Here is a 12,501-nt window from a genome sequence, read left to right on the forward strand (position 1 = left end):
TGTATATATATATATATATATATATATATATATATATATATACACACTGTATGTATGTGTGTGTGTGTACGTGTTTCATTTACTACAATAAATCCCATCTTGAATTGATTTGTATCTAGCTATAAGTTTTACACAGTTGACAACAATGCTTATGTTTTTGACAGCTGAAGTTAGTTCTGGTTTTGAGCTGTAGTCCACCTATGTTGTTCATAATTGTGGATCTGTTTGTACCTTTACATGTATAAATTACCACATTATTGTGAATCACAGTATAACATTTATTGACACATGATCACCCTAGAGCTATGTTATTGAATGCTTAAAATTGTTTAGTAGTTCAGCTGTAAAGCTTGTCAAGTTGAAACAGTACTATAAATTGTAATATTTATTCCAGAGACAAATTAAGATACGTAAATAAAGCTACGATGGAAATAAGTAGTCCTAGCGTCACTCACTAAAAAGGAAAGAAAAAAAAGAGAGAAGGGTTTTAAATATAAAAAAAACTAACCAAAGCAAAGATAAATTAGCAAATATTCAAACCTTTTAAAATATACTATTCGAAACAAATAGCTCTGCACATAGGAGTATGAAAATGGCGTTTCCCCTAAAACTGTGGATGGACTGTGTCCATCCTCGAGTTTAACAGTGTACAGGGTCATGACTGTTCCAGTATGTATATCGCTACAAGTAATGGAAAAGGGCCTGGAGTGCAAGATATGGAAACAAATAGTTTTCGACACAAGTTCTTGAATTGCTGTTTAAAATAACGCTTATTTGGGATGAAAATATCTCAGTATTGTAGAATATTTGAAAAATACAAATAAATTGAACAACTGCATTAGCTGAATTCGATCCTGTGATGAACAAAATAATTCGTATGTCAGATGCAGAGGAAATATCGAAGTGACTTTAGTCTTAGTGCCCAAAACGATTAGAATGTGACACCCAGGTTCCACCATGATTCGCCACCTTCGTGGATACAAAGCAAAACATCTGAAAGGCTAATCAGAAAAGTCAAGTATTCCATTATGTTCAAATTATTATAGATGAGAAAAATGGATCCCAGGAAGTGAAAGTCATCGAGAGCTTTCTTGATCTTCAAGAAATTGAGAACTAAATTATTGTTGACAACGAAATCATAAACCTTAATGAGAAAGTAAGACTTTATGAAATACCGTAATCAAGGTTAGGCCGGCGCTGCTACCACGAATGGTTTACAAAATATGGTCAAGTCGCGGAATGTGCTGTATGTATTGTGTTGCACATAATTTAAGCCTTATGGTCAAATATATTGTTGTAGAAATTGGAAAACTACTATATCTTACTTTTTCATTATTTAGGAAAGAACATATCACTATTCGGCTATATTCAAAATTTCCGTGCAGACGTTTTCCAAGTGGCTGCCATTCTTGTGAACAGGATGTGAATAAACTTGCATTATCCTTCGCCCCAGGTTAAGTTATATGATACAGTGTTCATGATGGGGGGGGGGGGGGGTAGAGAAGCTTGTACAGGTTACTGTAAAGTTGGGGTTAATCTCATTCCGAATGTGTAAAATGAAAAGAGGCTCTGGCATAAGGTATCTAAGACTGTGGGATACCACACCAGGACCTTTACTAACTTATTACAAATCCGCGGTGTTTTGTGAAACACGCAATTCTTTAATGTATTACAGTCAGCGTTTTGTACGTGTACTTGTATGTTTTCCTTTGTTATACGTGTTCGATTTATCTTCTATGAAAAATTTCCTGAATTTTCTGTTTAATGCACATCTTGGTACTTACCTGTCCGACATCAGTGAACCTGAAAACTAAACTGCTATACACATTACAGGGACCATTACTATTTTTACAGTTCTTCACGAACTTTACATTCTTGTTTTGGTCAAAGCAATAATCCATGCAATATGATATCATTACGAGTGAATCAGAGGTCACTAGAAAGAAACTAATACCCACGCTAGGGCTGGTCGACTCGTTTCTTTAATGGGTGTGAAATTGTGCTATGTGTACATGGAATGAAAGACTTGACTATAATGTAACTGGAAAGTACAAAGGTTAAATGTGATTTAAAAAAAACTTGAGAAATTCAAGTTGATGACTTTGGTAAATATCCTTGGTGTGGTGAATGTGGTTTATCATCTTTTCAGTGCAAGCTGCAGAGCATTTTCAAAATGTATGGGAAACACTAAGTGCCAACATGATTCAATAAAACAAGAAAGGTGTGCTAATATCGCTTAACAATGAAACATCAAACCAAAGTTTGAAAAAATGCATTTAAATCTAGTAAAATGTCACTTTGATGAATTAACTAAAGATCAAAGACACAGAAGATTGCTTCAGGGTAATAGTATTCAATGCTATTTTAGACATTATGACTGTGCAATTTGACATGGGGTTTTCAAGATTCAATTTTGGTGCACACAAAGTCGTAAAACAAAGCAGAAAATGCTGTGATTTGTTTGTTGTCAAACGCAAAGCTACATAATGGGCTATCATATGTCCTTTGCCCACTACGGGTATCGAAATTAGGTTTTTAGCATTATAAGCAGACAGACTCACAAAAGTAATAAAGACAGTGATTTATTATATTATAGCTATCACTATATTTGTGCAAATTTCCATGCAAGTTTTATATGGGCCACAGTTGTGTTTAACAATTATAGAGCGGTTAACATTCCTGTAACCTCATTTTTTGTTAAACCCGAGTATGAAGTGTCACATTTTTTTGTGTTCTCCGTAACTCACTGTCTGGCCACTCTGTAAAACAATCCATTTATTTGTACATGCAAAACATATAGACCTCAAAATGTGTCAAGTAAGTACATGAACCCTATAAATTTGGTCGTGCAATCATATCATGTTTAGTTTTAAAGAAAATAATCTATTCGACTTTCAAGGCAGTGTGATATGATAGCAAAATCGTCGTTATCAAAGGACGTTTTTTTGGTCAGTTGTTCAAATGCATTTGTAAACAGAGTATGTCTTTTGTGGCATTAGAAAAATATGTAACTGCCAACTCCTGACAACAGACTAAGAGAAATGACGAATGAACAGGGTTGTAATGAGCAACAGAAGTCAGGCTCTATCTCATCTGACCAATTTTTTCAACAGCAGTTAAGATTGATATCATCAAACTAACATCACAAAAAAATGTTATATATCAGCCAACAATCAGTCCACAACTGCTTATCTCGCATGGCTTTAACGATAGAGTGTGGAGAATAAGTACTCAAAAGCATATGATTGTGATCTGATTAGTCTTGTCTCGCCCTTTAATTGCTCTGGTGGCAGGATAAAAACCTGGAGAGAAAAAAACATGCGGTTGTTATTGCATTGTCCTGACAGTGCAACTTGTTGAAGGCTGTGTAATGAGTCGGGGAACATTCTCTTGGCAAGGACTGGATCCTCTGATTTCGATAGAAGGGCAACTTACACCGAAAACGCACTTGAATGTTGTTTTATATCATGTTCAGCACTAAATGTTGCATTTCCACCCTCATGCCATTCAAATCCATAATGAAACAACCTGCTGCGCTTGTGCTTTACGATAACGGTCTGAATAGCACAGCAGTCACTTTAATTGCCCTCTTTGGGCAGCATAATCACCTGATCCGAATTCGACTGATTATATTTGGGACGAAATTGGATGTCATATTCGCTAACTGTAATATTCTGCCCTATATGTGATACAGTTAATACCATAGTATGTGACATCTTGTGAAGTCTATATCACGTACATTTTTGGTATCATCATAACGAAAAATAAGTCAACCAGATACCAAATGCAGATATTAAGATATTAATAAAGTGGCCAATCAATTTTGCTATTCTGGCCAATCACGTTTCCCAGTGTGTGTGTTTAAAAAGAAAAAAACTGAAGATGTTTTTAGTGGATAATTATTTTGTTCTCCTGGACAGTATTGTATTCCAGTGTGTATCCTAGAGGAGAGTGAAACCGTTTTTAAAAAGTAATTACTATATTATTCTGAACAATCACGTGTTTTAGAGAATATCAAAGCTGTTCTCGACAAGTAACTATTTTGTGCTCTCGGCCACTTACATCTTCGAATGTTAGTTCCAACGAACGCTGAAATTATTATCTGGATAACTACATGAATTATGATCATCCATGTGCTTAAAACGTTCTGACTGTTAATAATATTATGCTGATTCCTTAAAAAACACACACATAAAAAAATTCAAATACCATATATAAACACTTGCTACAGCATTAGGCTCTTATAATAAAATCCTGTTACAAAAATACACAAAAGGACACCACCGAGACACTCTGTTGATTCTAAGTAGCTTCAAGACCACAAACGAGTTTTTATTTGAGAATAAGCTAAATCAATTCACCATGGGAAGCTCAGCTCAGTATAGATTATTATCATTCTGTCAGGCAACTACGATGGTTTTTGTCTGTGTTTGGACCGATAAAAATGTCTTTTCAAGAGTAAATCTTTTCTATTACCAACTTCAGTGTAATAACACGAGTTATGTAACAATTAAACACTAAAACTTTGTATTCTTCTACGATTCTTGACAAACACGCGGTCACGTGAAGTAAGATACAATTACATGAAAACTGTAGTGTTAAGAACTGGGATGGCCAAAGTCGGGGGCGTGGCCCGCAGAGGACCATCTAGCTGGAAAGATATTAAAACATCGTTGCTAAAAACATGCATTTTTTGTAAGATGGAGAAGAAACAATCGTGCACTGTTATTATGGACATTTTTTAGCTCTTTCTTTAGTTTTCCGTTGTAAAAAGAATAGAGAACAATCATAAATGAGCAGTAAATCATAGTCCACCAAAACAAAAAGGCCAAGTTCTGTGAGAATGATTACCTTACTTTCTTACACATAATTAGTTTTATACAGGCATGTTGCAGCAAGGGAAGCAATTAACTTCACATCGTTTAAAGAAAGAGAGAGAGAAAAAAGTTTTATTGATGTTCTTCTTAAGTGTAAACACAACCAATGTCGTCAGTATAATCTCAACACCAGTAAGATACCGGCAAGATATAAACAATCACACTGATGCGGTTGTTCAGTAGAATAATTTGTTAATGCGGGTGAAGGAGTAAACCCCAAGAAAGTGCAACTCTTATACATTTAACTTCAGAAAGATTAGCTGGTTAGGTAGCCAATACTACCTGCTGTTGAATAAGCCACGTCAGTAACAAAAATAATGTGACAATAAGTCAGTCGATTGATTACTTATGTAACGGGTAGATTTGCACTGACGTCCATCTATCTCATTTTCCTGCAATCAGTAATTACAGGAGTGTGGTAAAAGACAAAAAAAAAACAAAAAAAAACAACAAAAAACGTTGTCAACTGTGCGTAGAGAGGTATAAGATGACAATCAGACAATGAAGCTTTATACATTAACAACACACACGCACTTGACTACACAGAACTCCGCTCGATCACCTGACAACGGTTTGCTCTCCCTGGATGGTAAGATGCGCGAGTGTGTGGCACGGGTTGCGGGGGAGGAGGGAGAATCTACAGTGTAACTACCATTTTTTTATACCACTGTCAACTAAACAATGGTGAAATTAAAGCTATAAAAGTTAACCGTCCACTTCCAATTAAATAACCGTAATAAAATTCTACAAATAATACAACCACCAATGGGGGGGGGGGGGGTAATGTGTAAAATTTAAGGTTACCAATATTATTATAAAATGTTAGTAAAAATATAGACGTATGAACAAAACATTACAAATAATTTACAGAATACGGAATACCAATCAGGTCTGAGTGAAAGGTCACAGATTAACGTAAACGTTTATCATATATGAACGAATAGCCATATATGTGGTAGTCTGGGAATACGAATCGTTGGAGCTTGTTTTACTATAGGAAGTTAACCCTTTAGGTCATATGACAGCGTGTGCTTGGAGTTATAGAGGCATCGAGTTCTTTTCTCAGAGATATAACTGTTGAGAAACAACGGTACGCAGTTAGTGGTCATCCCACGACCTTGAGATTATGCTCGAGGTCTGGTCGTGTTTGTGTTAGAGGAGGAATGTGCAAATGACTTACTAGCAATAATAAGCGAGTTAATCTTTTAGTTGGTATGTCTTGGAGGGCGACTGTGGAAGAAGTACTAAATTAGATTTCAGGGCTTAACATAAATGTTTGTAATGTATACAAGCCCCTCCACCTCATTAACTCAGCGGTAAGTCTGATAGCTTATAACGCAAAAAACAAACAAACAACAAGAACAAAAACGGGTTTCGATTCTCGTGGATTCACAACACAGGTAGGCCATTGTGTAGCTTTGTGTTTAACAACTAATAAAGAAACAAAATCATTTGTACAAGAACAAATGTTTTTAACCCTTCTTCAATATGATAAAATATTTTCAGTTATCACGTCAGAAGAAGAAGAGCGAAAGATATCATGGTTGTCCTCAATTATTACTATATATATATATACCTGTTTTTCTATTATACGTTACGGAATAAATGGAATTGTTTTTAGCATTATTTATAACGCGGTATTATATATATATGGATTTTCTTAAATATGACAAAATATGTTTTCCGTAAGAACTTGAGATCTCACTGTTATCATCAATTATCGTTATTTTTTTCTTTTTAAACAAATCTGCAACCTATTTGTTCTTTTCATTTTGCTAAAAGTTGCTTACACTGCACCACATTTAAATATTAGTGATAAATCGAACACAGAATACAGCAAATATCCCAATGTTTTGTTTCACCGAAACGAATTGAAAAATAACAAAATTAAACAATTTTTAAGTTACTGGATATATATACACACATCAGTGACATCCGACAATTATGATAATAGACATATATTTGTTTACTTGTCACATTTTTATCTTTCAGGAATATGTGCAAGGAACATAGTAGTCAGACTGCCAAAATCTATAGCATGCACAAATATTGTTATATATTACAGCCTCAGATATAAAGTTTTAGATGCCATATTTGCACAGAGGATTTATCTAAGTATAAGAAAAGCAGTGTTGGATGTGTTACGGCTCTTGCGCTAGGTAGGCTGGGACATTTTTTTATAATACCCCTATAATATTGCCGCTTTAAATGTATCATTACAAAATTACGTTTGGGAATATGAGGCTTCAAACGTCTGACATTTTACAACTGATTATGCTATATTAACAGATAACACGTCAAACATGTCAAAATGCCCAGGAAGGGCATATATTATTCATGTAACTTGTCATTTATGTTCTTTATTGTTACTGGAAGATACAGTAATAAATGTTTCCAGCGAACACCTAAAATATCTGGAACTTATACTTCTCTGAACAATTGTAAATTTGCTTCCAAATTTCCTACACATAGCTGTGTTATGTAAAATCTGTAGCAACATATGCATTTGGACATTTAAATGCTCGTTTCATGAAGAATATCCATTACCCAAATGACTAACCCAGCAAAACCATTCTTTTTTGTTGAATTGAACATATTTCTGGTGTCTGCAATAATTAATACTTTTGTTTATTTTTTTCTAACAATAATTTACTTAAGTGTTATTTTTTTTTCGGGTAAAAGGACTCTAATATAGATTGTGTCTCAAATGGTGCAATGCATTAGGACATTCATGGGTTGTTGTTTATGAGACAGATACAGATAAATAATTATCTACGTGTACCATTTTTATTGTCTAGGTTCTCTGAAAGAACTTTGGATTCAGAGAAACAACACGAACCCCCCTTGTCCATGAACTTGTCAAGTAACTGAGCGATAAGTACAAAGAATACCCAAAAGAACTCACAGCTACCCTTTTATGCATATATGTTCCAAATGACTGTCTATGGCACAGTAAGCCACTTTTTCAAGTGAATGGCAGTAAAGGTTGCTCTGGGCATGGTAGGACATTTCTATTTTGTAGAATCTGGTAGTGATAGCTTTCTTCAAGCAACAGTGTGCTACAGCAAATGAAGATAGAGACCACTTCACTATGGTCATAGCGATACAACTTGTATGAACCAAATCAGGTTTAAGGCAACCAACGGAAAATAACATTTCATTTCCATTTATTTAGGTCATTGTATCAAATAGCTCTGTACAAGCGAGCACACCTGTATCATCCTGCACTTCCACTAGCTACAGAATCTGAGGTCCTTGTATCAAATAGCTCTGTACAAGCGAGCACACCTGTATCATCCTGCACTTCCACTAGCTACAGAATCTGAGGTCCTTGTATCAAATAGCTCTGTACAAGCGAGCACACCTGTATCATCCTGCACTTCCACTAGCTACAGAATCTGGTCGCAGCTTATTAAATGGCAGACCCATACCTGTCATGATGACCATGCCAGCAAAGCCTGAGATCAAGCAGCCTGTTGGTTGCAAATGTGAAACCAAAAATTTAAATATCAGAGAGGACGCTCTTGTGCACGAGCATTTGTCCTGTACAGTGTAGATGTACTTGCCTTAAAAAAAAAAGAGAAAAGTCTGATGTATTGATGAATACCCAGAATGTTATTATGGGATATTTCATGGAAGATTATGTGCATCTCTATTTACATGTATTAAAATACCCTCATTGTTACTCTTATTCAAACTATTGTTACAGGCCATAATTCTTGTCTGTGACGTATTAATTCATAACTTTGACTTCTGGGTAATTCAGCGTGTCTGAAGAGGGTTGACTGTTGGAGCAGTATTCATGAACAAATGCGTACATTATGATGGATCTCATGGAAACCTATGCTTTGTGTACGTGAAATTTTATATTTATTCTTTATTATAACCAACAACATAATGAGGCATTTTTTTACGTGTTACTTTTAAATTATAATTAAAGCTAAACATAAAGTTTCTGTACATAAAGAAAGAAATATCGTTGTTTTTTCATAAAGTAGATTTCATGCAGGCTCGAAAGCACGGTAGTGTTCACAAAAACGTTAGCTGTAATGATCTGCAAGAGGTTGAGGCATGCTTGTTTGTTTTAGAGCAAATGCTACATTGGGCTCTCTGCTGTATCCACCGCAGGGACTTGAACCGTGAATTTTTGCGTTCGAAGTCAGTAAACTTACCGCTATCCCATCGGGGACATTATGCAAGAGTATTGCCCAACTCTAGTTTTCTCACCCCTACATGCTTAAAAGTAAGAACCAAAATTTTATATTAGAGAGGGTAACTTTTCACAAAAATTATTGTCTTCGCTTCACCCCTAAACTGCAGTAAAACATGAGAAAATTTTAAAGTAAGCAATTACTCATGTCCATCATATGTTTTAATCAAACCAAATACAAAATTATGTCTGCCTTAAACTTTCAATATAGCGAACACTGGGAAACGCTACCATTCCTTTTTTGTTACTCGAGTAAAGTGAACTAAAAATTGTTCGTGAAAATGTTTACAAGATTCGTTCGTGAACACTTTACAAAGAAATATGGGCTAAATGCACCGAAAATAGAATTCTTCGAACTAAACCCAAATATTTACATTTTTTATTTAATTTAACCGAATGGAAATGTATATTTTTGTCCTTGTGCCCAACCGAATATTAGGATATACCGAAGTTTGTTGTCTTGTAGAGTTTCAAAACTATTTCCTATATTCTCAGTTTTCTCCTTTTCTTGTTTCTATAATTTTTACAGTATTTATTTGTACTAATTACACCATAAACTAGCGTGTTATACAAAATCAAAAGTAGCCTGGTGGCTCAGCGGCCATCTTGAAGGTTTATAACGCTGGAACTCAAGGTTCGATCCACTATAAAGACAATACACTGTGCAGATTTGCGCTAATAATGTTTACAGTATTTATTTGTACTAATTACACCATAAACCGGCATGTTATACAAAATCAAAAGTAGCCTGGTGGCTCAGCAGCCTGCTTGAGGGTTTATGACGCTGGAACTCAAGGTTCGATCCACTACAAAGACCAAAAAAAAAGACTACAAAAACACTGTGCAGCTTTGCGCTAAAGCAGAAGAAATACTTCTATAAAAAAGTATTTCTACCTGTTGTTATAACGAGTGTGTCATTATCATATTAGAGTAAGAAATGTCTACTTTAATCTTGTCAGTGCATGGTAAAACGAATTATTACGTTCCGAGTAAATTCAATAAACTCCTGCACGAAGAAAATCAAGTTTTCAAACGTCGAGTCACGTCTGGCCTCTGTTATTTCACTAAGAAAACCAGTATCTCCCACCTATGTTGATCGTCGATAAAGAAATGGTTGACGAAAGTACTAGTGGCAAATTCTGAAAATACTATGAGGCAGTGATTTTGTGCACACGTTTCACACAAACAAATTATCGAGAACATAAACAAACTCGAAAAAATAATTTATTAGCAACTAAAACGTGAGGTAGAAATCACTGCGGATTTTCTCTCAACACAAATAAGAGTCTAGAGACAGCTTCATGAAATCTGTTAAAAACTCAAAATAATTAGTGGTTTATTTCTATCCTACAGAAATTTTTATATGAGGCGTAGAATAAAATGATATTTACTGTTGGCGACCGACTCGCTATATACCTACTTACCCAAGCCCTCAGAGAAGTGGGTCGCCAACAGTAAAAAATAAAATAAATAAAAGTCTGACATGAAGTATTAACAAAATCCAACTGACCTTTCTCTCTGTCATGACGTACAGATTGTGTCGGTTCTGGTCAAAGGTCAAATCCTGGTTCACAGGGGATCCTTCGTCGATTATAGAGTCGGAGTATTCAAAAGCACTAGTTACAGAATCTACTACAGCCTAGAAAACAAATATAAATAATAAATTCTGATTTCTCGCTTCTTTAAAATGTACTAATATTGCAGATAATAGATGTACATCAAAAACAGTAAACTTATTCTATTACAAAAGGTAAGTACCAGAAAAAATAAATTATATGAATAAACAATTGCTTTAGCAAACGAATAATGACAACATAATAAGGATTTTTGGTTTTCAACGTACAAGTACTGCTTATTAATTTCAACACTATTATTGAGAACTCGCCATACGTTATGCACCATATAAAAAATTAGCACCCTTTCTGATTTTTTGTTTTATCTGTGCACCGCAGCGAATCGAATCGCGAATTTTTAGCTTTGTAGGTATGTAAACTTACCGCTGACCCACTGGGAGGACAGCCCCCTTCCTAAGCATCTTCTTACCCTTTCTGGTGCATCTAACCGACTAGTGTTTCTAAGATTGTTAGACCGTTGGACTCGCGAACATGCTCGTCCTTTCAACCGTTGGAGCGTTATATGTGAAGGTCAATCCTCATTGGTAAAGAGTAGCCCAAAGGTTGGCAGCGTTCAATAGCTGCCATCCCTATAGTTTATCATTTCTAAATTAGGAACGGCTAACGTAGATAGTCCTCGAGTAGCTTTACACGAAATTCAACAAAACAAACAATAAAGAGAACGTATCAGACTGGTATTTTGAACTAACCACGTTGAAAGTGATTAGCAAAACAAACATCTAATGAAGTATTACAAATAAATATACTTTACTGCGCATATCATTATGTATTTTACGTTTTAAAATGTTTAACGCATTCGGAAATGTTCTAATCTCGGCTAAAAGTTCATTTTGTCGTACTTTCTGCGATTTTAACTATTTCCAATCTTATAGATTTCAATATTTAAATACATATAATAATTTATGATTTTTTTAATAATTTTACCGGGTTATTCTGAAGTATCACTGTTTCTGATTGTAAGCTTTTAATATTTTTTTAGTACAATTGTTCTTTTGTTATACCGTTTTCAGTTTATCATTTTTTTAAATTCCAGCTTTTCCAGAGCCTTTCCCTTTCAACTCTTTCCTGCTATTATCAATCTTATATTTACACTCTTGTCATGCAGATTTTATATACATACACAGACAGAGAGAAATAGAGGAACACTGAATCAAACTGAAAACTCTAAACGTTATAACTTCAATGAAGAAATCACATTTTCTTTCCAACTTGAAGCTGCGCAAAACAAACAAGCTGAAAATAACGCATCCTGCTGAGAGACCAGGCTATCGTATTTCGCTGAAAAAAAAAGATTCTTGAAAATTTTCCGTGAAAAGCAAACAAAGGTGTTAAAAATGATGTTATAAACTTTATGCTTAGAGCGAACTACAAAAATCCATTAAATCTCTTATCAGACTTTTTGTTTTTTACTTTATTTTGTTAATACAATGTGGGAAAGTTTACTTTATTTTGTTAATACAATGTGGGAACGTTTATAAACGTTCCCACATTGTATTAACAAAATAGAGTAAACTATCCCATATTGTTTTAACAAAATAAAGCTCTATTTTGTTAATACAATATGGGGAAGTTTACTTTATTTTGTTAAAACAATGTGGAAAAGTTTACTCTATTTTGTTAAAACAATGTGGGAACGTTTACTCTATTTTGTTAATACAATGTGGGAACGTTTACTCTATTTTGTTAATACAATGTGGGAACGTTTACTCTATTTTGTTAATACAATGTGGGAACGTTTACTCTATTTTGTTAATACAATGTGGGAAAGTTTACTCTATTT

The 12,501-nt window shown here is 34.6% G+C and overlaps 1 protein-coding gene across 6 annotated transcripts in view; it reads right to left on the reverse strand.

Moving 5' to 3' along the window:
* LOC106478417 (plexin-A2-like) overlaps positions 1-12,501 on the reverse strand; it is a 235,661-nt gene that overhangs the window by 40,394 nt on the left and 182,766 nt on the right. For all 6 annotated transcript variants that reach the window (XR_002609894.1, XR_002609893.1, XR_002609895.1 and 3 more), the window contains one exon: positions 10,598-10,726. Coding sequence is in view for 1 of the 6 variants with exons in the window: in XM_013938958.2 (XP_013794412.1) it covers positions 10,598-10,726 (129 nt within the window). In the remaining 5 variants the exon portion in view is untranslated. The remainder of the gene's footprint in view (positions 1-10,597; positions 10,727-12,501) is intronic.

Source organism: Limulus polyphemus, unplaced genomic scaffold (assembly GCF_000517525.1).
Source record: "Limulus polyphemus unplaced genomic scaffold, Limulus_polyphemus-2.1.2 Scaffold210, whole genome shotgun sequence".
In the NCBI taxonomy this organism is placed as follows: domain Eukaryota; kingdom Metazoa; phylum Arthropoda; class Merostomata; order Xiphosura; family Limulidae; genus Limulus; species Limulus polyphemus.